The 27,487-nt window shown below is 40.1% G+C and overlaps 2 protein-coding genes across 5 annotated transcripts; one reads left to right on the top strand and one right to left on the bottom strand.

Annotated features, from left to right (window-relative positions):
- Positions 1-207: 207 nt before the first annotated feature.
- On the bottom strand, positions 208-19,169 carry OXNAD1 (oxidoreductase NAD binding domain containing 1). 4 transcript variants are annotated; one of them, XM_071429296.1, is made up of 9 exons: positions 19,050-19,169; positions 13,778-13,943; positions 13,454-13,517; positions 10,155-10,261; positions 6,554-6,695; positions 3,774-3,810; positions 3,568-3,668; positions 1,176-1,284; positions 208-552 (listed from the first exon to the last, which is right to left on the bottom strand). In XM_071429296.1, the coding sequence occupies exons 2-9, from the start codon at positions 13,909-13,911 to the stop codon at positions 398-400; spliced, it is 849 nt and encodes a 282-aa protein (XP_071285397.1). In that variant the 5' UTR covers positions 13,912-13,943; positions 19,050-19,169; the 3' UTR covers positions 208-397. The 4 variants fall into 4 exon arrangements, with proteins under 4 accessions (XP_071285397.1, XP_071285399.1, XP_071285395.1 ...); XM_071429298.1 differs by having other exon boundaries at positions 3,568-3,665; XM_071429294.1 differs by having other exon boundaries at positions 3,568-3,810; positions 19,050-19,168.
- Positions 19,123-21,398, top strand: DPH3 (diphthamide biosynthesis 3). Its single transcript, XM_071429299.1, has 3 exons — positions 19,123-19,256; positions 19,358-19,432; positions 19,854-21,398. Exons 1-3 carry the CDS (start codon positions 19,149-19,151, stop codon positions 19,917-19,919), a joined length of 249 nt encoding a protein of 82 aa, XP_071285400.1. The 5' UTR covers positions 19,123-19,148; the 3' UTR covers positions 19,920-21,398.
- The last annotated feature ends 6,089 nt before the right edge of the window (positions 21,399-27,487 follow it).

Genomic DNA, 27,487 nt, shown 5'->3' with positions numbered 1-27,487 from the left:
GGAAGTGTGTTGACTCATTTGGAGCAGATGCAGAGCTTGTGACCTGAATTATCCTTACAAACATATCTGGCCTTGCTGCACAACTAATTCTCTACAAGTGCTGAATCAGGCACTGAAAAAGTCTTTTAAAAGCTGACTAACAGGGCAAGTGTATAAAGTGAAAATATGCTGCCACCCATAAGAAAAGGCAAACCATCGAAAAACTAGAACAGTTAATGTCTTTAATATAAAATCACTTTTCTTTCCCCAAAGCAGCAGCACTGTATTACAGGTGTATTACAGTTAATCATTGAGGACATCTTCATTAAAATCTTCAAAATAATTCATAGTCCATCTCTGTACATTTTATCAAAATGCACTGGAAAAAATACTATAATTTTCTCTTCAGCGGGTGTCACTACCACCATTTCTCAAAGAAAACACGGTTTCTAGGAACACCAATGTTAGTGAGTAGTTTGGATATAGATTCTATCATTGGAGGGGGACCACAGATGTACCATGAAGTATCATTAGATACGTGTTTCTCTAGATCCTTTTCAGATATTCTTCCCTCTGACAAAGAAAAAAAGTAGGAAATGAGAACAGAAATATTAATTGTGAAGTCACTTCAAAAACAGTGTCTGGTTAGAAGTATTTCAAGCACTCATTTTTTAGAAATGCCTGGCCTGTTCCAGGATAATAGGTATTGAGATTTAAGGCTTCCAAAACCATTTTTTTCTGGGGATTTAGATCATTGCTTGTACTTGGAATGCAGAGGGTATTAGTCACTGAAGAGAAACATGGCTTACAGACAAGTAAAATCCCAAATTCACATAAAAAATAGGTATCTCTAACACAAATACAGCAGACATGGAAACATGCTGAAGTATCTCATAAGCAGTCAGCTCATGCTTCATCAATCCCACCTTAAGGAAAGTAAACAGCATTTGCTTAATAGTTTCTGGAATAAAGTCTGCAGTGGGAAATACCCCTGTAAAGTTTAGGATTAACAGAGGAAAAAAAACTGCAAAGAGAAAACTTTTCTGCAAAGTGGAATAAGTACAGAGAAACTGTTTAACTCACATCTCATTTTGAAGCTTTAAATGTAAAAATGCTGGGTTATTATGCACAGCTTCATCCTGTAGGATGTAATCAAACTGGGGCTTCAGACAGGATCTCTGTACAATGACATTTACCTGTAACGTGTGGCTGCAGTTCTTTACAGATCTGTGAGTGCTGCTGGGTGACGTGGAAACAACATGTGATCTTTCCAGGAAACGCCTTCATCAAACCAAGAATATTCTTCTGTAATGTTAAACACACTTGCTTACACCACAGCCCATTAAATCAAAGCAGATGTATGCACACAGTCCCAGAATGCCAGTGATTATTACTGAGAACCAAGACTTTGCATTTCAGCAGTGAGAACCTGATGGGTGTGATTCCACAGGCCTGACCTGCACACATACACAGAATTCCCACACTTGGAATGCAAATACCCTGCCAGCCTTGTTAGTGCTTTTCTCCTTTTCTGACATAGATTACAATCTGTAAGATTTGGACCTAAGAGCCACTTAGGTCATTTCCCAATTTCTTCCCCTTATGAATTCTCAGTATTTCCTCCTTCTACTTCCACAGGGGTTTTCCATTAAAAAAAAACCCTTCAGTATGTCTTTACCATTAGTTACAAACTTTTTGAGTCTTGTCTGGTTTATCTGATAAGGTCACTAGACCCTTTAGTGTCTTATGTTCTTAAGTAAAACCAACTACCACGTAATGCTAATGTTATTTTTACCAGAGTAGAAAGTATAAACTCATTTTCAGTTCCCTAAGTCACAGCTGTGGTAAGTTACCACCAAACCCCCAGTGGCTTTAGTTCAAATCAGCAAAAAAAGAATATGTTAGTCAGATGCTGTAGTTAGTTCTGAAATTAAAATTTAGCTACTGTCTAGATTCTGCATTATACAGGATTTTCACTGCTTCAATAGGCACTGGAAATTCTTTAAAATATTCTGAAGTAAAAATAATTTCTAGGTAAATTTGCTCATTTTAGTGTTTGCTTGTTAAGTAGTTACTACACTGAGTCTGCCCTGGGTTGCTTAACAAAAAAACTCAGAGAGATTCTACTTTGTAAAAAATCTGTTCCTGAATACCTAAAAAGACATGGGATGGAGAGCAGCATATATTGCCACTGCTGTACAGTGTTCCAGCAGCACCTCCACTATTGACTTGCTGTCTTTGTACCCCAATGCTGTTGCTTCTATCATTTGCACTAAGGATATTTCCAGTGCCTCAGCCTGTGACATGAGAGCACAGTAAGGATCAGACCCCACCATGGCATCTCCCTTTGCCCTTGTCAGCCCATACACAGCTGCTCCCTCAGGGACCACGTCCTCCAAACCATCAGTGGTAACCCAGCAGGTCCTCCTGAGATTGTACACAACCTGTACTGATGTTTGTCACAACAGCATAAAGGCTGCTAGGGATTCTGTTTCCTCAATCCTCTGCACAAAAGTGAAGAATTTTGACAGCCATGTTCTGGATCTGAGGGACATGTGAAGAATGAAGGAGGGATATATTTTAAGCACTGTGCATGATGACACTGTTTTCTCTTTTGTCCCAGAAGCTTTAGTGCAAAAGTTCTGCTGTCGTAAAACTGCTTAAGTGAATGCCAGGAATGTCAGTACTGGCACTGGAAAAACCTGTGCATGCTTAGAACAGACTGGAAGATCAGTAGGTGGCAAAAGGAAGAGCAGATTATTCCACTTCTAGCAACAAACAAATGACTTTTCAAAGAAAGCAAGTATTTCCGTATCTAGAAACATGCTAGAAGTACAGAAATAAAACTAGTGATGGATCCTATACACATTTTCTGGAATCATGACAGCTCTTCATGTCACAGTCAAAAGCTTTCAATACTTAAAAACCCCATAAATAATTTTGGATGCTTCTTTACAGAAGCTGTGCTAATTTGACCCTAAGATATTGTCAATAAACCTTAATGGCTGAGTGTGACAACTGATTGTTAACTGCTGAGTAAATGTTGATGAAGTACTGCAGTAAAACAAGCAGTTTTAAAAGCAGCTATAAATCCTTCATTCATACACTAGTACTTATTAGTAACTAATACATTATCAATAAAAATCTGCTGTTATTTTAGAAAGTATTCCTTTGGATAGAATTATTCTTTTCTAGTCTTTACATTCAATACAATTTCTACTTAAGACTATGTCATTACAGTATTATAGCACTATGCAGACTATTAGTGTGTATATACATATATATATAATCTTTAGTATACTATGATGGTCTTACAAGATCATAGTAAAATGCAGGGATATAGTAAAATTCAGGGGTAATTGACTTATCAAAATCAATGGGAGCAGATGTGTCCAGTAACAGCCTTACTTTGTACACTGGCATAAGTAGTTAACAAAACACACACGGGATTTGAGGCAGGAAGTGACTTTTGTCTCTGTTTGTACAGTGTCTTAGACAGAAGGACTCTCTGGAATTTGGTAACATTGATATACACACTAGCAGCTGAATAGCTGAGACCTGTTTTTAAAAAAAAAACTTTTGATTTACCTTAAATAAGAGTTCACTGGTATTTTTTGCACTGTAGTGCAGCTTCGCTGTTCCCAATTTGTGTCTTTTTCCTTTACCCTCTTGGTATCCATGAAGATCTGCTATATGCAGCAGTATAGAAAACAATGGATTAATTCCAACACCCCCTGCTATCAGCACTAGGTTTACTGGGGAGTCACCAGGCTGAGGATCAAAGAAGAAATCACCTCCCACTCGCAGAGCCACTTCTGAGTCAAGAGTACACTAGGATGGAAAAGAAGATATTTAATTTCAGAACTAAATGCAAAAGTTGAAATCTTACTCTTTTTGCATCCCAGTCACAAGGTTTGCTGGGCTGTGATTTTTATTTAAATTGACCAGTGAAAGAAAACCAGAAGGACTTTAAAATATATACACACTTTCCAACTATCTGAAGTAACCCAGTGTCTCTAGGGATCTAGTTCTACTTTCAAAAGTTTCAGTCTTATGGTAAGGCAGGATGGTGACTCCCCCTTCCTGTCCCCATAAGAGTTGAAAGAGGAACAATTCACACAGAGTTTTCCAACAACAATGTGTGGTTGTGAAAACCCGAGCTCAACATGTGAAATCACACTTCACCCAAAAGCAGCTTCATGCCAAAAAAGGTCTTCCTATGAGGTCACTGAAGGTCAGAATAAGTTGCATATACAAAAAGTTTTCCATCCCCATTCCTTAAAATTAAAATCCACTCAAAAGTGAAGCAAGTATCCACAAGAATGTTTCTTGCAGAATCATTTCTGCAGTTGCAACTTCAGAGACTCAGAAGAAGAAAAATCAGGGGAAAATCTCTCTTACTCTCCACTTGTATGTGAGAAATTACTTCCTAAAGAAATGTGTCCAAGCATGTTTTTTTTGATACATGGAAAACAAAAGCTACAACAAAAAAATCCACTTGGGTCAGTATCTCCTTGGTAAACCAGCAGTGCATCCTGTCTGAAGGGTGAAGCTGCAGTACAGAGAGGTCAGGTGAGTTCTTCCACATCACTGCATGCTGACAGAGCAAACAAGAGCACTTAGGCCATACATAGGTTTTAAAAGATAAAATGAAGGGAATAGGGAAACCAAAAAAAGTGGGAATGGAGGACAGAAAAAGAAGCTATAGGAACTGCTGAAAAATTAGTTTAGAGAATGAAAACACTTTCTCCAAAGAATTCTTTTCACAGCAGGAAACAGCAAACTGAAACAAAGGGAGTTCCATTAACGAAGGCTGCACAGACAGCTAAGGTGTAAAGTGTAACAATTCCACCAGGAGCAAGAAGGAGGCCCTTGGATGCAGGTACTGGATAGAACACAGGGGTTCCTAAGATAGTATGCATGATCATTAAAAACACCCAACAATTTTCTTGCTTCTCTTAATTATTGCAGAACTTTTGTCTCAAGTATACTGTAGGGCAATGAGGATTCATTATCTGTAATGATTTCTCTCTCCCTTGTGATGTACACTGCCACCCTTTCCCACCATGTTTTACTCTGGTCTAGAGAAGCACAAATCCACATGTTCCAGATCCATGTGGCCAAAGGAGGACACAGAATATGGTACCCTTTGAGGAAATAAGCAATTTTAGGGAGAAACAATCTCACATCTGCCCCCTTAACCAGCCATAGTTCCTCAAGATCGGACATGGGATTTGGGGAGAATCTCTCTTAACCAGCAGCCTTCCAGATATTTCCATGCTTTGGCCATGACAATGATAACAGTAAGTTAGTATACAAGAAAAAATAGTAAAATTCTGGAGTAACACCATGAGAAAGTGTTGTCCTTTAGCCTAGTTTATAGACACAGCTCACGCAGAGAAGTGAAGCAATCAATACATTACATGGATACTTTTTAAAGAACAGGCTACATCTTCCTCAAGTTATGTAAAATACATGGTGCTAAAATTTACTATTTTATGTACAGTAATATTAAGAAATAAATACCTGTAAAAAACACAAATACAGTGAGTAAATCAGTGTTAATTACTCCCATAATATTTTTAACCTGAGATACCAACTTCCTTTAGGACAATTTTTAAACAAGTACCAGTTTTGTCACCATATATGCAACATTTCTGAATTCTAGGTTGCTATTTTTTCTGCTTGTTTCCTGAAGAAAAGCACACACTTTTGTTTAGCTAGAAGAGTCCATGTATACCCTGGAGGTTTCTCCATGGCCTCAGGTTTGATGTAGGTTACCCCTTAACTAAAGATTTATCCTATAAATTCCACCAGAAAACTCAGCAATAAAAATTGATTTACAACATCAAAAATTCTTAAATAGTTTCCAGAGACTGTGAAAAGAACAAAAGTTGATAGGACAGATCACTGATGAAACATGTGACACATCTGACAAACTAAATGGGGTAAATGATGAACAAAACACCATGAGGCCAAATCTCAGACTTTACTTTTCATACAGCAAAAACCCAAGCCTTGTGTTATGTCTTTATACAAAAATATTGTGCATTTAAAAGAATACTATGGATATTCTGAAATGTTTTATCATTTCAGAAGAACTGCTCTAAGTATCTTCCTTGGCTCCCCTTTAATAATCTCTATCTGTGATTTGTCAGCGATTCCCACTTTATATTTACAGAAATAGTCAAGAATTATGAAAGGTTATCAAAGGTAACTTTGTAATGTGTAACACTGCCTGTTCTCAGGGATATAAGTTAGAACAGAGGTTTTTCAAAAATTCATTAATTCCAGAGGAGTGAGAACCCTTATATACACTAACTACAATATCACTTTAAGTCCGCTGTAAGCACAAGTGGTGTCAAAAGATCACAATAACCATATTTCCATATAAACATCCAGTTTCAGTCCCTTACTGAACAAAAGGTTTTAAGATTTATGTTGTATCAAAAATGCTTAAAGAAGTCAACGTGAATTTTGCAGTTAATAGCACAAAGTGGTCTAAAACTACACACCATCCCCTTTACCTCAAAAAAAAGAGAGCAAGCCCAATCTCCCAGTTAATGTCATTTACCTCAGTGTGAATCCAGTGAGCAGGAGGATGAGCAGTGTGCTTTACTGCCAGCTCTAGTATTCCTTCTCGTTCTAACAGGCCAGGGCTTGAACATATTGAGAATCCCCCAACTACAGATACTCCAGGAATAAAGAAATCGACCCTAAAAATAGATCAGACACGAAAGTTTAAAAAAGAAGCCAACAACCCCAAACATGGACAACAATAGCCAAAATAATGTGGCTGCCTTTGTTTCAATTATCTTTCCTTTACAATATCTTCATTTCTGTAATGTAACTTTTCCAAAAATGGAGTTAACCTTGAACAACACCATTTCCTTAGAATTATTTTCTTCTAGAACCATGTCATCGTGTTTGCTAAACTAGAAGGTTTTCAAACCATTCTGCTTTTAGCATTAGATGTCACATCTCACAACAGACTAGAATTCTAAGTGTTTTAAATCAATTATTTGCATATTAGAACAAACAAATAATTATGGTCTGATAGAGTAGCTTAATTCACACTCTTTATGGTCCTTTTGACGGGCTCTTCAATTTTCAAACATAAGAAGATTGGCATTTTAATTTTAGGGAAATTACTTTATATTAAACACTTTCTTTTCCTGAGTAGATGAAATATCTGAAATAAAACCAACAGTATGTAAAAAATTTCCCATATAAGAAGTCCACAGTTGGCAGCAGAACTGCAGCTCCCTCTGGTGGCAGATATCGCTTTTTTAGGTTATATGAAATTGAACTGGAATAAATTGCTACTTTTTTTTCCTTTCAGCTTAAAAGCAAACCATGCATGAATTTGTACAGATAAGAAGGTAACATGTGGCTAAGCTTCTGCAATACCAGCCATTAGAGAGTATGGAAGGCAAGCCATTACTATATATGAACTATAATTCAGTCTCATAAAAGTACGGCTTTGATAAGCCTTGATTAGGCTTCCAAAGAATTCAGAAAAAAATTACAAGTTGATTTGTGATCTATCATCTGCACTCCTCTGTGTTCCATAAGTCTTTAAATGCTTCTGCTTTCTACAGCACATAACAAAAGCACTGTATTTCACAATAAACCAAATGCCTATAACCAGTTGTGCTGGTCCCCTTAGGAAACAGCCACACTGATAAACAATGCCAGGTACTAGAAAAACATTATTCAATTCATGCCTGGGTTAGGCTGGCTCAGTATTAGTTAAGTGGGGATGCAACAAGAAATACAGACTGACTGCTACTGCACAGGTATTTTCTTTAAACAGCAAGGCTGTATTCTTCACAGACACCACAAATGCTTGAGGAGAGAGAAGCACTTTGAGTAGGTCACCACTTTTTGAAGAAAAAAATCATGTCTGCTTACTCCATGAAAAATTCACCCTTTGAAGAAAAAATCTCTTTCTGTCAAAGAATGCATACAGTATGATATAATTTTTAACTTGATGCTTATAATATCTTGATAGTGCATAAAGATACCTGACTGCAAAAGAATGGTCTAGAACCAAAAAAAAATGACAAGCTTATTTCAGTGTCCTCAGCTTGTGCAGCCCCACTACCTGTGGGGCCCAGCTTTACTGACGGTCAGGCCCTGGCAGCTGAGAAAGGTCAACTCTTGAATTGCAGCGTTTATCCTGCCAAAGAACATCTCACGATGCTGCTGAAGCTCTTTACCTCCCTCTGGTGGAAAACAATCTTCCTACTTAGATCACCTTAAGTTAACAAAAAATATGAGAATTTGTGCTGTAAAGTAACAATTTATATTTAAGTCAAATGTTCTCCTTGGCATGTAAGGGAAACCTTACCCATGCCTGGTGGGGAAGCACACAAACATTATTTGCAAAACATGTTTTTTACCTTTTTTACCATCAAGCATGGTTTTTACCTTTCCCAAATACTAATGCAGATGTGTTTTTTCCCCAAGTACATAGCTATGAGAGATTTCAAGGCACAGTTTACTATCTTATAGTGGACTAGCTTTGATGGCTTGTCTCAGCCATGTTAGGGAGGGTGAGAGGGCTCCTGAAGAAATGCTACCTGTGACAGCCTAAGAGAAAAGAGCAGCAGAAGGGAAAAAGGTGAAGAAAACCCACAACAAGGAGTGGCATAAATAGATGTAAACTAGAGATCCCAGGGTGGTTTTTTACTTCCCTCCTTTTAAAACCCACCTAAACCATATCTTTAAGAAATGAGTAATAATTGCCCATTACTGGAGTGAGAGATCAAAAACACTAAAATCACAAAGCTACTTCTTGAAAGTATTTGCAACATGCATACACCTCAATGCATGTTTTAGTAAATCAAAAGGTGTAACAGCAACAAGTCTCTTCATTATTATTTGAAGTCAGATAAAAACCAGTATCTGCCAAAGTGCTTGCAAAACAAATTCACTTTTGCTTCTGAAAAACTCAATAATTAGAACACTTTCAGAAAATGTAAACATTTTAGAGACAATCTTTGACTGTAACATCTTACTATAGCAAATCCTAACAGGTTAGCCTTTTCTGCTCAGGAAAATGTGTTGCTCATCAAAAAAAATGCAACCTAAGATATAGATACAAGTACAGAGAAGTTGGTGTGTACCTTACAATAGCATTAGAACACTTTCAAGGAAGAAGAAAATGAAGAAGAGTAATTATAATTAAAGCTTTCAGTTTCCAGCATGATCATTTCAAAAACATTTTTGGAGGGTAAATGTATGTTGCAAGTACTGGCAAGCAAGAATTTAATATGAGTCACTGCACATGTGCAAAAACTGTAGCAAATTACTTCACAAACAAATTATTGCTAATCAGCATCTTGTGTTCTGGTTCTAAATTTAAAAGCCAGCATATTAACACTCCATGAGTAACATATGCTGCTAGTACCCCAGCAGCTATACTTTGATTTCAGCAAAACCACTTTCAGATGGCCAAAACCAATAAAAAGTTTAAGAACATTTAAATGTCCATTGCCAAAAGCAACTACTCCTAGTTTTAAATTAATTTCTAAGGGGAAAAAAAACAAGTTACTGAGTGAGAGTATTTTTAACAAGGAAGGAAGATAAACATGAAAATCCGCTACTTCCTTGGGAAAAAAAGCCTGTAAAATTGTTTAAACAAATGGCTAATTGTTTCAAAGGCTTGATAATTCAAGATTTTTATTTTCAAATTTGTCCATTTATATTAATATATTAATCTGACTTAATAGGCTTAATTTTCAGAGTGGAAACTTCAAGGGGAAGAAATAAACCAAAATTAAGTAACTTTCAAATCAGCAGTCTCAGCTCCACTGTAAAAATAACTTGTGCATAAAGACAGCCTACAGAATAAAGTGCATTGAACTTCAAAGTACTCCTGAAGAAACAATGTAATATAATCAACCATAGGAAAACACCAAAACACTATAACTGAACATTTAAAGAATATCCACTTCTGCCCTTTTAATAGTAATATTAGCATTTTTTATAATGACTGTTTAAAAATTATGCCAAATATCAGCTCTTTGACAGAGTATCCAATAAGAAAACATAGTATTATATAAATTAACAACTTTTTTCCAAGGCCCAAGGACCAGAAACCTTTCATCACTTTGTTATAGTGGAATTCTCCTAGTAATTTCCCCCTCAAATGTACCAGAAGATCTTACCATTGTCCTGCTTTGAAAGTAAAATCCTTATTTGCAATTGCCAAACGAAGCCTTTTGACTGTCTCTGATTCATTGGTGATCCCACACACTTTTGCTTGTGTAATTACCTAGCAAAAGAAAAAGAAGCCATTGTGATATGTACATATAATCTGCAGCAAAAGCACTCAAGAAGCCATGCATGAGACATCCATCACTTCCCATGTTACCCATGGCATTTCATTACCTACAGCACCAATATTTTTCACTGAGATGATGAAACAAAAATGGATTCTATCCCTGGAAGTGTTCAAGGCTAAGCTGGACAGGGCCCGAAGCCACCTGGTTTAGTGAAAGGTGTCCCTGCCCATGGCAGGAGGTTGGAACTGCATGATCTTTAAGGTCCCTTCAAGCCCCAACCATTCTATGATTCACTTAAGTAGTCATTGAATGGAGAGCAGACTTTTTCTAAGACTATAAACAAACTTACTTTACTTGAGCTGAAGAGAACATAGCTCTAAGGAGAGGGGATTGCTAGTTATCACTTATCAGATTCTTCAGACATCTATACAAGACACACACTCCTGCATCCTCCAGCAACAAAGTAAAAAGATCTCTGATATAAAGACAAAGAACTTGTAAAAAATCAGTTGCAGATGAAGTCCCAGGGACAATTCTGGATCTAGATTGATTTAAGTAATTAAATGCATTACTGAAAGATTATGCATTAATGTTAATGCATCAGTGAAAGAAAACCAACAAGCCTTGTGTTATTGCATTTATCCCCTACACCCCCATCTGACCACAGGAAAACCAAGACACAAGGTCTCATGGCTGGTTAACAGAGCAGATTTTGTTTGGCAGCCACATGGGAGGGGATGTCAGAGCCATAGTTAATACTACTTCTAAGGAGTTTTAAAAAAAGATGAAAAATGAAAAGCAGACTTTGCAAAAAGACCCATTGGGGATGAGCACCCCACTTAAATTCTTTGATGCCCATCAGTGTAACATGGATTTTCATCCCTTCCCTACCCTTCCTTTTCAGGTTTTTTGGACTATAATTATTAACCTTTTTTCCTCTACAAAGAAAGCAATGCCCTAAGTATTTTCTACACAGAGCAATACACAGATCTTACAGTTAAAAATGCTGATGTCACTTACCACACAAGGAAATACTCAAAATACCACAACTCTCCCATTTATCATTTGTCTAAGATCAAACAGATCAAAAAATTTTAACTTTAAGCAACTATGCTGTAATTTAAAACATATGTCAGGAAATTATTTTATTCTTAAAGCAACATCTGAACATGTTCCCTGTCCCATTAAACAGCAGGACATTTGCTAATTTAAAATGAAGTATAATGGATTCCTGTTCCACTTTAGCAGACAGTATTAAATGAGAAATGCAGTCAGTCAAAGTTAACAAGAGAAATGTCAGATACATGACTTCAATGGTTGTTCTGATGGAGAAGTGCAGGAAAAGGACATTAAATTTGGACTTCTTCATTCCCTTCTTTACTCTTCAGTACCCTCCTTAATTTGTTATTTGGCTGAGAGAGCTGCAAGAGTACTGGAAATCTAATTCTTAATTGGTATAAAGTTATTTCAAAAATTAAATTTGGGTCAGGGTGATCAAAGACATTCAGCCAGTATTTTGGACCATCACCAGAGTATCCAACTGATCAGAGCAAGGCTGCAGTGAGAGGAGGGCACAGGACTCTGGATTTTGCAGCTGTATTTCAAGAAAGCATAAGTCCATTTTCCTTGCCCTGGTCCTTCACATTATCACTCTTCAACAGGCAATGTTCTGTAGCATTCACAGTAATGCAACACAGATTTATGATTCTTTCATCTTTTACAGGACAGAAATGGCCAAATAAGGCAATATTGGCTGAGGAAAGTCAACTGCTGATTATACGGAATTTAAAACCAAGCAGAGGATTTAAAATAAACTGATTTTAAAGTGGTCAAAACTGAAGCAACAAAGAATAAATCAAGCATTAAAAAAAGAAACACCATAATCCTCTGATATGCAGAGAATGTGCAGTAGCAAGAACTGAGCCCTGCTCTTTCACCTATCTCATACAGCTTCCTTCTCTTTCTTGTGCCTTACAGTTCCCTGCACCAACCCTGAGCTTCCAACACCTCATAAGGATCCATTTTCCATGTATTTTTCAGGTACTGACATTGAGCAGAGAAAGGAAGCAAGCCAAACAATAAATACAAAAAAACCCCATGGCTGCACCACTCAGAAATGCCATCATTTTTTTCAGGTCAGAAGCAAAGGAGGACATGCATTGGTCTGTGCCTGTCTCTACATCCATTTTTTTGGGTAAACAGGATCCTCCAGAGCAGCTGGATGTCCACACGCAGCACTGATCTGTACTCAGGGAAGACTGGCATTAGTGGGAATAGCTGAGGCACAGCTCTGTGCCTCCCAAAGCTGGTGACAGCTCTGGTGACAGGCAGAACCAGGCTGCATTTGTCTCATCCATCCACAGCCCAGGTCAGACAGGGCTGAATCTTCTTTCTCAGGGCTTACCTACATATCCCCTGCACCCAGCTTCCTCTTGGGAAAAATGGGATTTATTCTCCACTACTGTTAAGGAAAAACAGCAGAGAAGGACTTCATGTACACACGCTGACAGATGTGTGGTGTGTTTCCATCTGTGTGCATCTACTTCAGCTTATTACAGAAAGGAAATATCTGTATGGTACAAGAGTATGTTCCCCTCTGAACATTATGAAAAAGAATGCTTGCTGCTCAAAACTGAAATCCAGAATAAGCCCTTCTGGATTTGATGGAGAACAATGCTATATCTTCCTTGTATTTATGAACTAAACTAGATAAAACTGAAGATCTCTTATCATCTCTCCTTCCAAAATATCTACACTTTATGCCTTACTCCTATGTTATAAAAGGACATTTTCCACATTTTAAAATCTCAAACCTGAACCAGAATTATAGAAATCCATAAAAATCTGAGAAGTCAGTTTAGAGATGAGAGGTATCCACGGGCTTTTATTAGTCATTATAATCCATACTTGGCCAGAAATCTATTAAGTTTCTTGTCCAGCATAAAGTAAACAGCATCATATCACTGAAAAACTTAAAAACTCATTACATTTCACCCACTGAGCACTAAATATGCTAATTTTATACCAGCAACAAATATAAAAAGTGAGGAGAAAAAGAAGAAAACCAGATTCTAGCAGAAGGCAAAATGGAGCCTAGGAATTGAATACTATTATCCAATATAATTATCTTTACAGCAAAAAAAAATTAAAATTACTTGCATTGTAAAGAACAGAACACTAACCTCCTGTCGAAAATTATTTGCTGTCCTCTCTAGATGATCCATTTTCCTTTTTGATTTTATTGTGCTGCAAGAAAAAGCAAACAAAGATAATTGTCATTTTGACAGCTGTGCTACTGTCCCTTACTGATATGAATTTCTATTAACATAACAATTTACCAGGGTAATCCAGACTACAGATGACACAAATCTAAATAAGAGTTAAATACAAATATATAATTGGGAGTTAGATTAAGCATTTATAGGTCTGTAGTAATTTGTCAGTTTGATTTTGACAGTGTTACCATGGCATTCTCTTAAAAAAACCCAAGGAAGTGGATAACCTACCCGTTGCCTGTGCAGTAACAAAAAGCAGAGTGTCTCAACACCCCCAACGGAGAATGAGAGGGAAAAATTCTGCTCTGAGCACCTCTCAGTAATTGAGGAACAGTGCAACCCACATAAATAGTAGCATGAGCCATGATGATCAGGCAGTCTTCAGAATCACTGGTTCCTGAAAAAAAAAATCATAAATATTTATTAAATGAAGCATTCAGTGTTTGATATGGCTTGTTTCCAGCTTTTATTTCCCTTAAATCAGAAAAGCCAAAGCTCAGCTGGAGCTAAAACTAGCAACAAAGTATAATGAGAGGGAATTTTGAAAGCATGAAAGTTTCATAAACAAGTGAAAATGTGCATCCTTCAAGTGAAGGGATGTTATGCCCACTCCTAGAGGGTAAAGTGAGGTTCTGGTTAATGGATTCCTTGGGGCAGATTAGAGTGAAATGACATTGAATTACCAGTGTTTGTTTATGTTTATATATTTATTTATTTTTATATATGTCTAATGCATATTTGTTTTAAAACAATTTGATTGCAATGAAAATGAGTTACAGAGCCCTTTTAATTATTATCTAGAAATGAAACAATATAAAAGCATAAAAGAATCACTTAAGAAAATATATAAGGAAAAGAAAGGCAGAGAAAAAAAGGATAAGAGAAGATAGAGGAAAGATATCACCAACCATGGATCCAGTGACAAGAACTGACTGTTGCAATTTCATTTAGTCAAAGTGATGGCTGGACATTTGATCCATTGGGGTGAGGGAAGACCATGAAACACACATTTCAATGGGTTCAGTCTGTTCAGGTAGGAACACCCAGGCACCTCCCTGGGGTAGTTTTTCACTGTCTGTTCCAACACTGGGGACCATGTGCAGTGGTCTGGTGGAAGGCCCCAGAAATGACTCTGGGGGCACTTTGGGGTCTTTGATGGGTCATGACACCCTCTAAGCCATGCCAGCTGCCTCTCATGCCAGTGTAACTGAGCCAGTTCTGCCCCCCAGGAAGGGATGAACGCCCTCAGGCCCAGCTGGGCACAGGAGTGTCCTGATCCCTTCCCTGGGAGGGGGGATCTACAGCTGGCCCAGCTGTGCAAGGGAGGACTCTGGCAGGATAATCAGCATTACCCACCTCAGCAGCACCTGCTTCTCACTGGCCTTTTCCCTCATCTGGCTCAAACCCAGCTTGTTGCTAAACCAAGGTCAGTTTGTTGTGGTCATTCCCTGGTGGTGGTGGTGCTCACCTTCCCTGCACCTGGGCTGCTCTTATGCAGATCAGAGGATTCCCAACACCCACCCAAACCTCTCCTCCTTTAGTCCAGGGGTGCAAACCTGACCTCAGCACAGCCCCTGTAGCTTTTCCAAAGGGGAGGACCTTGTCAGAGATGATATGGAAAAGGCTGAAGTACTCAACATTCCCTTTGCCTCACTCTTTACAGGAAAGGCTGAACCCAGACCCCTGTTTGTACCAGTGGTGGTTGGGAAGGAGAGGGATAAGTAAGAGCAGGGCCAGCACCTGCTGAGAGATGCTGGATGCACTCAAATGCACAGGGCCAGATGGGTTACACTCAAGGTTGCTAAGAGACACAGCTGACATGCTCGTCAGGCAAGTGTCTATTACCCATGAAAAACACTTACCACACACTCTCCAACTGACTGGGAAAAGACTTACATGTGCTCATTTTTTAAGAGGCAAAATGCAGTGCTTACATCCAGTCAGCACCATCCCAATAACTGGAAAAATGCTCAGAGCTTGTCCCCTAAGCTAGGTGAAAGCTAAGAAAGCAATCAGGAAGATGTGACTCAGATTTACCAGGGGCAGGTTATGTTTGATAAACCTGAACAGCGACAGTGATGAAAGGTCTGGTCATGCAGCTAAGGGGACAGGATACAGCACACCTGGAGTGTCCTGTGGCTCCTGGCCCCTGAAGCACACACACATTAGTGTGTGCCAAGACCAGATGGGTGGTTGGAGTGGCTGAAAACTTGTCTGGGCAGACAGAATTGAAGACTTGATGCTTCAGGTTTGCTTCACTTGTTGGCTAGAACAGTAAGAGTATCCTGGGGCTGATATAGGTCAATACATTTATCACTAACTTGGATGATGAGACAGAAGGTGTCCTTTCATGGCATGGTTGTTGGAACTGATGATCTTTGAGGTCTCTCTGGGCCATTCTATGATCAGCAAACTTGTGGATGATACTAGGTTAGAATAGTAGAGCTCCCCTTCAAAAGGGAACTGAGAAACTGCAGGGCTGGAAAGCAGAAATTTCATGACAGAGAGGTCTATACCTGGGACTGGCTTAATCCAGTGTGAACAACTGTCCTGCTCCAAGCATGAATTCTGACTGGATGATGCTCAGAAGTGCCTTCCAGCCAGCTTATCTGTGATTTTAAATGATCAAACAATATTCATGTATGAAAGATCAAACACTGACTGTGCATTCCCTTTCTAGTGGTAAAGTGCATTCCCTTTCTAGTGTTAAAAGGTTCTGGGTGAAGAATTTTATAAACTTTAATTAAACCTATTTGTTCACAGGTTTATCTAAAAGGACATTAATCCCTCACATTTCCATGTACCCTACATAATACAACTCTGAATTTAGAGTAAAGAAAGTGGAGGACACTCATATGCACTGCAGTAGGAACACAGTGTGAACCTTCAAATAGCTATGACAGAGAAAGCTAAACTGACATGCACAACATTCAAGGTTAGTCAGAAGTACCTTTCAAGTGTAGGAACAGGTTCATAGAGAGCCAAGAGATATTTCTCATTCCTTGCAAATCTGCCTTTATTTTTCCTAAAATGGATTAGCATAACTCTCAATCATATATCAATCACCTATCAAATTATATTTATTCCCATTATGCAGTCCATTGCTTCTTTAAAGCATTAATATTTTACTTTCATTTAAATATTTTTTCCGTGCATTCTTTTAAGGCGTGTAATTTATTTTCAAAATGTTTTTCATTTCTAATCCCTTGAAATGGCACTGATCCAGCTTGTTGATAACCAATCAGGCCAATACTCTCTAGGATTTCACTAACAGCTGCACTGGCTGGTCACTTAGTAATCTGTCCTGTTTGTAATCTTGTATGAATGAAGGCAGAGCTTCCATAAATTAGGCTGCTCAGAAATGGAATACATTTACAGTCACTACTCAAAATGCCCATTTTTAAGCATAAGAAATACTTTCTGCAGCTTTTAACTGTCCATAATTTTAATAGTTTTTCAGCATTTAATTCCACAGCAGCTTGCAACTTTTAAAAATGGAATTACAGAAAAGTCTTCTACCCCCAGTGAGCAAAATTACTTCAAAATTTTTTTCCACAACATCACAGAGTACTTAAAGTGTACTTAAGTGTTTAAGCAAAACATCAACATACTTTAAGCAAAAACACTTTCTACATCAAATGTGTAGACACTATTGATAACAAAATTGTTAACAATCTCAAAATATTTTAGTAGAACAAAATACACATCTAATGAAGTCCCAATCCCCTACCTTGGCATATTATCTGTTAACCCAGAGTGCTCAAAAATCAGTTTCTCAAATTCATGAGATCACTTTATGATCTGGAATCTTTCATATAGCACATCATGGTTATAGACATCTACATCTCCAACGAATCTATAGTTCAATATCAATACATAATATTGGAAACAAAAGAAATGTCAGCCTAATTTTATAGTCACAGCTGAAAGACCCTATTGATACAACTGCTTGAAGGCTGAGTCTCTATCCTAAATTAGAAATAACTCTTGAACCATACTTCAAGAAACTTGCTCCATTTTTACTATCATCACTTTCCAATCATGAAAAACACAATAAAAATAATTTGCAATTTTTACTCTGCAACCAATAAATTCCTAATTGTCTTTTAATGAGTCCTGGTTCTCCTCTACCACATACAAGCGTGACTCATGCCTTTACAAATTGTGAACAGCTTTTCCCCCATCTGTCACCTCTGTGATTTTTTCACTCATCCAGCTCTTTGGCAATTCCCTGCCCTCCATGAAAGCACTGTGCTTCAGCTTCCCAGGCTCCTGTCAGGGGGGATGTTCTCCCTTTATTCTCACCTTACCCAAGCCAGTACAGAAATAGCCACTCCAAATACCCTCTTTTTTCACAGTGGTTGGAAGGGACCACAGGGGGTCATACAGTCCAACCTCCCTGCTCAAGCAGGGCCATTTGAGAGCACAGGGCACAAGACTGCATCCAGATGGTTCTGGAATATCTCCAGTGAGAGAGCCTCCAGTACCAATGGGCAATCTGTTCCAGTGCCTGGTCACTCACACAATAAAGAAGCTCTTCCTCACATTCAGGTGGAGCTTCCTGTACATCAGTTTCTGTATCAGTTTCTGTCCACTGCCTCTTGTCCTAGTGGTTGGCACCCCCAAGAAGAGCCTGACTCCATCCTCTTGACACTCACCCTTTACATATTTTTATAAACCTCCTTTGCTCCACAGAATGAAACCAGCACTAATTTTCATGACCTCTTCCTCTCCTCACTTAAAACCAAAGAGCTATTCATTCTCTATCCCCTCTGATCCACTAGCCCTAGGTTAGTATCTGTTGAGATATCTGCATCTCTTCTGTCTCATAATCCCACGTCACTATCTGAAGGGAGAATTACTTTTAGTTCACTTAAATGCAAATTACGAGGTAGGTTAATGCAAGAGAGTGCAGAGAAGGGGGCAGCAAGGGTACTGAAGCAAGCAGCACAGGAAGCCTTTTTTCAAAAGCTATCTCTGAGTAAGAAATTCCTTTAGACAAATAGACCTTCCTACAAAAGCAATCAAAGAGAACAAGGTTTTCCCCCTTTTCCCGGGACTGAGGGGAACACGGTGAGCGCTGGGAGGAGGCGGGTGAGGTGGGGAAGAGGCGGCGGCAGCCTGCGCCCAGCTGGGGCGGGGCGGCACTGAGGCGGCCAAGGGGCACGGGAAGCACACGGCTAAGGGGCAGGGACAAGGAGCAGGGCAGGGACAAGGACAAGGTCGCAGCAGTGCCCGGCTGTTCCCCCACAGCCCCTGGGATCGCCAGGCAAGACGCCAGGGCTGGAAGCGGCAGCGCCATCGGCCGCAGAGGGCGGCCCGGCCACCGCTTCCGAGCGGCGTGCGGAGCTCCCGCCGTGAGGGAAGGGGGAGCCAGAAGGACTCGAGCGCGCTGCCCCTCAGCCCGCCGCCCCTCACCCTCCTGTCCCCCCACTCCCTCCTCCTCCCCAGCCGACCCCTCCCTGCGATCCGGGATCCCCGGCCCGCTCCCCACCACCCCTACCCGCCGCCGCATCCCGTCACGGGGAGCGCCGCCCTCGTGCCCCCTCAGGCACCGCCTCTTCCCGTCAGCTCCGGCCCCGCTCCGCCGCTCCCCGGCGGCATGGCCGTGTTCCACGACGAGGTGGAGATCGAGGACTTCGAGTACGACGAGGAGACCGGGACCTACAGCTACCCGTGCCCCTGCGGGGACCGATTCCTCATCACGCGGGTGAGGGGCGGCCGGGCAGGGCTGGGGGGGCAGAACGGGATGGTGCGGCCCAGGGGCCGGGCAGGCGGCGGGGCCTGACCGCTCTCCCGGCGCTTTTGCAGGAGGACCTGGAGAACGGGGAGGACGTGGCCACCTGCCCCAGCTGCTCTCTGATCCTGCGCGTCATTTACGACCAGGTGGGTGCGGAGGGAGGGCAGGCGGACGCGGTTTCAGCCGGGTTCCTCCGAGGCCCGGTTCGCCGCCCCGTGCTGGAAGCGCCGGGCAGTGTTTAGAAATGCCTGGTTTGGAGCTATATCTGCTGCCTGGTCTCTCGTTTTTCTTATCTCCTCCTGCCGTGTTTGGGCTTAAAAAGACGCTTTTACCTGGGTGGTGTGGGGTAGGATACAGAGTCAGCCACAGAAGAGTTCCTGTGGTTGACTCCAGTAGCCCTGGCAGCTTTTCTCACCTGATAGGCACGTTGCGGCTTTCGTGTTTTGGGAGACAAATTCATACTATAATCACTCTGATTTCCAGCCTGGGTGTATGTCGTGATGTTTGTGAGGTAGAAAAGATCCAAAAATAATGTAAATCGCCTAAATCCCTGCTTGCTGTCTTTAGGAGCAGTTCATGCGGGATGAAGTCGTGGCAGAACCTTTGCCAAACAAGGAATTGGTCAAGTGCTGATGAATGCATCGTGGACTGTGCTGCTTTGGGATGAGAAAGTATGGGCATGGTGACTGCAGAAAGACTTGTGGTTCTCCTTCTGGAAGTGTGTGTTGCTGTGGGATACAAGTGCAATAATTGTCTGTCTTCTTAACAAGAGTGAGAGTTTGCTGAGACATTAAACACATGAATGCGTTTTGTTCCAAAGGGTTATACTTTGAAAAAATATATAAGTTGCTCTATGTATTCCAGAAGATTTGAGGATTATGATCCTGATTTACAGCAAGTCAATACACAGAAGAAGAGTGTGGAGTCAGGAAATTAAAACATTTAGTCTAGCAGTGGCTTCTTAGGCTGTGGAGAAAAACAGGCCTTGTGTGGGTGTATGCAAGTGTGAAATGGCACAGAGAGCTGAAATGTTGGGAGGCAAGGTTTAGGAGTCCATAGGACACACAATGCCATACGGAGTTAACACAGCGCAGCTTCTCCCAGCATGGGGCTCAGGTACTTCTAGCCCATACTGAATGTGGGGAGGAAACAAGAGACCCAGAGCCAACATTTACCCAGTGTTGGCAAATTGTCTTTACTCCTGTAAACACGGGGAAGGTGCAGTTGTCTGTGTATCTGCAGTGGGGGCAACACTTGATTTGGGGCAGATTTGTTGCTAAATTGCTTCTAAAGTTGCATTGAAAGAACTTTGGTAGTTGTTACCAAATGGCTCTGGCATAACAGTGATCCACTTTTGACGGTGTTCTGTGAAATGGAGTCAACCTTTTTTTTATCCCTGCAAAGCTGCTGACGTGCAGGACTGGAACTCACAGTGGTTTGTATTTTACCCCTGTATTCTCAACAACTTTGTGATTTGACTCTGGCAGTAGATATAAAATGGGCTGCAGTTCTTTGTGCCATTTGTAGTAAATTTCTCAGCCCTTCTTTATTAGGTTCTGTCACATCCTGGATAGGAGATGGATACATTTCACTTAATTAATAAAGGCATTTTTTAGGGTAGAAAAGAGTTGTGAGAACATAGTCCACATTGATTCCAAGACTGCTTCTTGAATTACAAGCCACTGCACTTGAATATTTCCTTAAAATTGTCGTCATTCCTGTGTTTTAATAGGATTTAACATCTGTGAAGTTAAATTTGGGGGAAGGAACCTGTGAAGAGTGTATGTGGCTGTTTTGCTCCAGGCACTAAAGATAAGCAAGTTTTATTGGATTCTTGCATTGAGTTATTTTTGTTCTTACTTCATTCTGTGAATGTTGAAGATGAACATTCTAGTTACTTTAAGAAAAGGAGAGGAAACAAAAGCCTACATCTAGTTGGAAGTTTTGAGTGCAGTAAGCACAACCCAGAGTGTTTCCATGCCTAAACCAGGAGGTGGCACTTGTGTTCCTTTGACATATGTGCTTAAAAAAATAAATGTTGTGGTACTTTGGTTAGCTATGCCTTATCAAATATTTATTTTGACTATTTAAATAAAGATGTTTAAGATTCCATCAGTGGTTATAATGGGCCATTACTTATTCTGTTTCTGCACCAGCCATAATGATTTCCAGAGGTCTTGAGTTGCTGCTGCTGGGGTGATGATAGTGGAGGTTTTTCACATTGGTTAATAAAAATTGTGTCAATCTATCAGTAGACGCTGTAAAGCAAACTCACAGGAACCCTACCTAAGCCCCTGTTCAGATTTCTACTGCATAAATACCTTCATGATTTTTCCACAAATATTCTACATAAAAGGAATTGTAGCAATTTTCAAATGCAAGACCAGGGAATGTATGCTCTGATCTAAGGCATCAAAGTAAGTTGCCATCTTATCTTAAGTATATCATCTCTAAAAGTTCATAGATTTTGAAGAAACCATAGACCAGATTTTGTTATATAATGAAGGTCAGGCCCTTTCTGACTTAGGAAACTTGTGTAGAGGATTATTTGTACTCTATATGGTTAAATTCCAGCATGGTTGTAAAAAGAGTTTATCAATTGAATTTTACTTGGCAGGTCCCAAGTAAACATGGCATGTAACAAGTTTTTAATTGATTCTTTCTAGTATTTCCCACTCATCTGAAATACAGGTAATGGCTTTCAAAAAGTAATTTAGCAGAATTAATTTGTTCATTACATCAGTTGGGGCTGTCAGGGCTTGAAGTTTCTTACCTGGTGTGAATAGGGTCCAAGTTGTGTAATGCAATTTAAATGCACATTAAAATCACTTGATCACATAGACTATGTATCAAAGCTTTAACAATGTGTGTTTGCATACCTATGTGTTTTTTATTGTGTACTTATGCAAATCATGTTTGCTTTTCTGGAGGTTTTTTTACAGCTTAACAACAGAAAGATGTTGAGGCTGACTGTTAGAAAAGGATGTGCCACATTTGCCCACTTAAATTACTTCCAACTCTTGTCTCATTGCAGAATCTCAAGACAGTAGTTGACATCCCCTCCAAAAAGGAGGAAAACCAAGGATGGGTGTCATGTTCCTCTCTTTTTGTTGCCCCTTGAGAATCTGAGATAGCATTTAAAAACTGTTGAGCTATTCTGTTGTTTTCCCTTCTGCTCTGCAGCGAGTTCTGCAGCAAGAATTCATTGTTCATGAAGGTTCAGCAATGCTAAAGCCAAAGGGTTGCCCACTTTTGTCTTTTGTTAACTTGTAAGAAGCTTTTGATTCCAGTGATTGCAGTAATCTTTTAAAAATATTTTTTCATAGTGTGTCATTCCAGAGCAGCAGTCAGGGCAGTCTGAGCAAGCCATCAGAAATGTCCCTTGTCAGGAATTCAGTCACAAGGTTTCCTCCCAGCGCCGCAGGCTCTGGCCCCTCACGCATTACTTGTGTATTACATGCTCTTACAAACCAGTAGCTCACTTTTTTTTTCTCAAAAGGCAATTGTGTAGGACACAAAGAAGTCTTGTTTGCTGCTTGTATCTGACAAGCAGATTGATTGATTATGTGTTTGATTAGGTCTATGGGTCTGCACTGAGGAGGCCAGTGTGGTGAAAACAGCATCACGTGAATGTTAATGAAATAATTCATACTTGGTAGAGACTAGAGAGGGTGAAACAATTTATGGGCAGTTGAGAACAAGCAATACACTCTGTTGCCACAATTTTATGGAAAGGAATGGAAAATTATTTGCTCTTCATTAAACTAAAGAGGCTTAGCCTCCCTGATCTGTCAGATTCTTGTTTGCATTTCAAAGAAACTTGCTGAGAAGGTCATTTACTTTTGGCTCCTTGTGCTTGTATATCCGTGGTGTACATGATTAGTTTTGAATAGTTGCTCTAGAAGTCTGTGACACAGAGCCTCCAAGAGCTGAGGTCATTAGGCCACTAATTTTGCTGTTGCACTTGTTTCATTGTCCATACATCAGGGAAGTCCTAGTGTCCCAGAGGACCCTTTCTAAGTACCTTGACATATCATCTCTCCATCACACTTCTTAATTATGATTCTCAGCACCTGCTGAAAAAAAAAAAACAGGTGTTCCTTGCAGAGGGGAAAAATTAAAGATCATTACATAGATTACCAAGTCTTTCTACCAAGAAGCAGATACTGATTAATTTCAAATAAACTGGCAAAATTTCATGTAAGTTAGTGAACTGACAACTATGTATTGTCACAAAGACAAGCAGTTCTGCATGTTCCATCTCCATCTCTTCTATTCCAATTTAATACTCAGATCATGCTAACTGTAGGGATAGGTATTTGTTACACTACAAACTTCTTGAAATGTTTTCTAAAATAGGGTTTATCAAGGTATTTGGTATTTAAACTTGCCATGAATTTTCTCCTAGCAGTTCCATGTGGACTGCTTTGATTCTACTTCATGGTAACTTAAAATGCTAATTTCTTAATGTCTTTCCATGGCATGGAGGAGACAGAGAGCATCCTGTGAAGACGCTGGGCTCATCAGCCCTGTAACTGGTCAAACCTGTTGAGTGATAGAGGCAGCAACTGACAGAAGCTGTGCCAAGAGGGAAAGCATCACAGTGTCAGCTGTGGTCAGGGAGGAAGTGGGTCAAAAGGGACCAAACAAAAGGGTGGAGCAACCTTCCCACCTTAAGTGACCCATCATCACTCATTCCCACCCCTTGCTGTCGCCATTTTCAGCTGTTTGCACACCAGGTCACCTCTCCAAAATTCTTGGCAGCTCACCAATCCAGCATAGGTTTCCTGTCATGTGGAAAGTCACTGCTGTGCCATTGACCCTGTCAGTGAGTGCAGCCAGCCAAGAGAAGCTCGCTCTGAAGGCACGGTGGTGTGCAAAGGTCAGAGCAGAGCTGCCCTATCCAGGGGGTGGTCAGTTTTTATTTCTATGTCAAAACAGAGATCTTTATCTTGTTGTTTGAATGCTGAAGCTGTTGCTTTAGGGAAAGATCCAGCTATCAAGACTAAGGGTAAAATCAACAGGAGCTGGCAGTAAGTCACTTCTGTGACTTATTCAGGCCCTTTCCTGCTCCATGGCAAATGGTTTTATTTTGGTCTCATTTGTCCTTCTGGACAAGTCAGAGGACAACTTTTTGTTACATTCAGTACTTCAAGTAAAAGATTTTCATCCACGGGAGCACTAAATAGCTACACCACTTCTTAGCACGATTTTTATGTATGTAGTCCTGTGGTATTTACACAAAATATAAATTTCTGGTGTACTTTTAGTAACAATGACTATTTGACACTGCCTAGAAAAAAATCACTATTTTCAAGGGAGGGGTTTTTTTCTTTTCCAAATATCTTGAAAAAGATATTGTTCAACAGTTTTTATTTCTGCATGTCTTTTAGTAGGTCTGTTGATCCTTTCCATGAAAATTGTGTACCTATGCAATGCAATACCATCCTAAGGTATTTGGTTTTAGACAATAGCAAGACTGCAGTAGAAATGTATCATTTTTATCACTATAATGGATTAGAACTGATTTTGTAGCCTGTGATGGGTTTTAAGGTTATTGTTAATTTAATTACAAAACAAAAGTGGATAAAATATGAGCCCCTACTTATCCTACTTTTTCACTTATTAGGGTAGAACACATTTGACTTTTATATTATCCAGAGGCTTCTGTGGTCTCCGGTGCACTGCACAGGTGTTCCCACATTGATGGATTCTGGCATACATCCCTTAGCTAGAACCAGATTTTGAATTTAGGTATGTAAACAGTGCAGAGGCAGAAATCCAGACAAAACACCTGTCAGTCTCACAGTCCCTTTCTTGCAGAACTACTCAAGAGGGTCATTTCAGAGCCAGTAAGGAAAGCTCCTGTCCTGGAGGCTGAGCTGAGCTGTGGCAGCAAAATATGTCAGTGCATCAGAACAGGACTGACTGTCCCAGGGCAGACCAAGGGTCTTCTTGGTCCCATCCCATCCCCAGCACTGCCCAGCAGCTACTGAAGAGTCCCTGACCCGGGCAAGCCTTTGGGGATACTTCCCTACAACCCTCCCACACAATTTGAAAGTCATGGACTTCTTGAGACTGATGCATTGTTGTTAAATACCATGAACAATATATATTTTTCCAAGAATTTGTCTAATCACTTTTTGAATCCACATCACAAAATCCATTGCATCCCATGGGAAGGAATTGCCCAAGTTAAGTGTGCCTTATGAAGAGACATGTCACTCTGTTTCTGTTGAACCCATTGCACTGGGGTTCATTTAAAGACATCTTTTGGATAGGAAGAGACAGTTTTCTGTTTTCAGCTCTCTAGCCTACTGAGGACTGTTAAGATTTTTTTTCTTCTTTTTCTGCTCCATTTTTGAAAGGGAAATAAGAACTGTGCACAATTCTAGACATGGATGCATTATGCATACATTTGCATAGGGATATTTGTTCTCTATTCTGCTCTCTTATTTTCCAAAAATTCCTAACATGATGTTGTTTTTTGACATTTGGTGAGCACTGGGCTGACAACTTATATTTAAGTTAAAGAAATAAGTTTTTAGAATTAAAGCCTTAGAATAACCTTGCCTTTATCCTCCTGTGTCTTCCTCATGGCCTAGGTGGTTTTTTAGAAGATGAGGTGATCTGGATTCAGGTAGTTTTCCTGCTAGTCCCTCCCACAACCTCCTAACAGCAGCTGATGAAGGTGTGCAAGCTCTATGCACTTTGGTAGGACTGTCCAAGACTGGTTTATGTCCACTCCTCCCATCATTTAGCTGGCTTTATTTGTTTAATTTTGTAATGTGTTACTTCCCTTGCATGTTCATTTTATTTAGCCCTATTGCACTTCTTACATGACTTCATCTCTTTAAAGCTGCATCTGTGTGCCTCTCATATTTCTTTGTCTTTGCTACAGTGGCTTTTCTGAGGGATATCTGAGTTTTCTGGCCAGTGAAGCCTTTTATTTGAGTTAATGCAGTTTTTCAATGTAAGATTTCTTTTTGTTTTGAATACACTATTTACTTTCCTAAAAGAAGTGGGGATACTGCCCAAGATGCACATATAAAATAGTGTCCTTTTTGAAAGGGCAAAAATATTTTCTTTCATTCAAATCTACTATTTCCTTGTAACTTTATTTCCTAGTATTCACCTAAGGGGGGAAGTCTTAGCCTGAATAAATGTTGAATGCTAAATGTGGTAGACTGAAGGATTCGTGCTTTTCCTTGTGACGAAGGGGTTAACTATAACTCACAGTCTCTCTCCTCTTGCAGAACTACTCAAGATGAAGCTATTTCTTGGAAGAATACCCTTAGGAAGTTAGTGACCTAGAATGAGCTTGGCATAGAATTGCCTTTTAGCCTTAACTATGATATTTGCTGCTGCAGTCTCCTAGACAAATGGGTTTTGACAGGCTTTGCAAACAGCCTGAGGTCAGAGCCTGTGAGCTTTCCTTGGGCAAGTAAAAGCTGTGGAGTTGGGAACTTAATACATTTCTTGAGACGAACATCAGAATTCCCAAACTCGTGGATGGTGCAGCGTGGGACAGTGACAGGCAAATGCAATCCCTCACAGGACTGTGAAAAGGACATGGTAAGGAGAGAAACATGGTCCTTGCCAGGGATGGTTCATAAAGTTCAAGCTCTGCTTTGAACTGGAAGGAAGGTGGTGTTTTTAATATCCCTTGACACAAGGCCCAGAAAAGAGCAGGTGATGGCACACCAAACTGGCACCATGCCTTGGGCATCAAAGTATGCTTCTGTGGCCCCCACATCTTCACCACAAACTGCTTAGCAACCTAGAGGTGAGATTTTGCTGTGGAAGCAAGGGTGAGCAGCAGAGAGAGCTGATAACTAAGCTTTTCCTCAGTGGGTTTCCTCTATGCACACTGAACCGAGAGTAGTGGGGCAGCCTGAGGGGGATGCAGTGCTTCAGGATCCACTGCCTTCTACTTACAAGAGAAAGGGATTTCTTCCCACCCCAGCTGTTTGTTCAGGCACCAACCTTAGAATTTGTTTCTCGGTAAACCTTACAAGTATCCCAGTAGTTAGGACTGCTTGGTTATCTCCTGTGCATACACAGGTAGGGGGTGATGTATAAAAGATGCATACTGGAAGAATTTAATCTGTCCCCTAAAAAAACACTCTGATTCTTGCAGATATTTAGATATTTTTTTCCCCCTTGATTTTTTTTTTCAAGTTTGGGATTTTTGTAACTGA

The sequence above is a fragment of the Agelaius tricolor genome, unplaced genomic scaffold, assembly GCF_023055355.1.
Source record: "Agelaius tricolor isolate 1412-34295 unplaced genomic scaffold, bAgeTri1.0.p SCAF_6, whole genome shotgun sequence".
Classification (NCBI taxonomy): Eukaryota; Metazoa; Chordata; class Aves; order Passeriformes; family Icteridae; genus Agelaius; species Agelaius tricolor.
Note: the sequence above shows the minus strand (reverse complement) of the source record. Positions and strands in the feature narration are given on the sequence as shown.

Bases quoted from the DNA above. Each gene is read 5' to 3' on its own strand.
- DPH3 (XM_071429299.1), top strand. From the start codon at position 19,149: ATGGCCGTGTTCCACGACGAGGTGGAGATCGAGGACTTCGAGTACGAC. The intron at 19,257-19,357 runs GTGAGGGGCGGC...GCGCTTTTGCAG, and splicing joins ACCGATTCCTCATCACGCGG to GAGGACCTGGAGAACGGGGA. The intron at 19,433-19,853 runs GTGGGTGCGGAG...TGCTGTCTTTAG, and splicing joins TGCGCGTCATTTACGACCAG to GAGCAGTTCATGCGGGATGA.
- OXNAD1 (XM_071429294.1), bottom strand. From the start codon at position 13,911: ATGGCTCATGCTACTATTTATGTGGGTTGCACTGTTCCTCAATTACTG. The intron at 10,262-13,453 runs GTTAGTGTTCTG...TTCTTTTGCTAG, and splicing joins CAAATAATTTTCGACAGGAG to GTAATTACACAAGCAAAAGT. The intron at 3,811-6,553 runs GTAAATGACATT...TTTCCATCCTAG, and splicing joins CTCACTGGATTCACACTGAG to TGTACTCTTGACTCAGAAGT.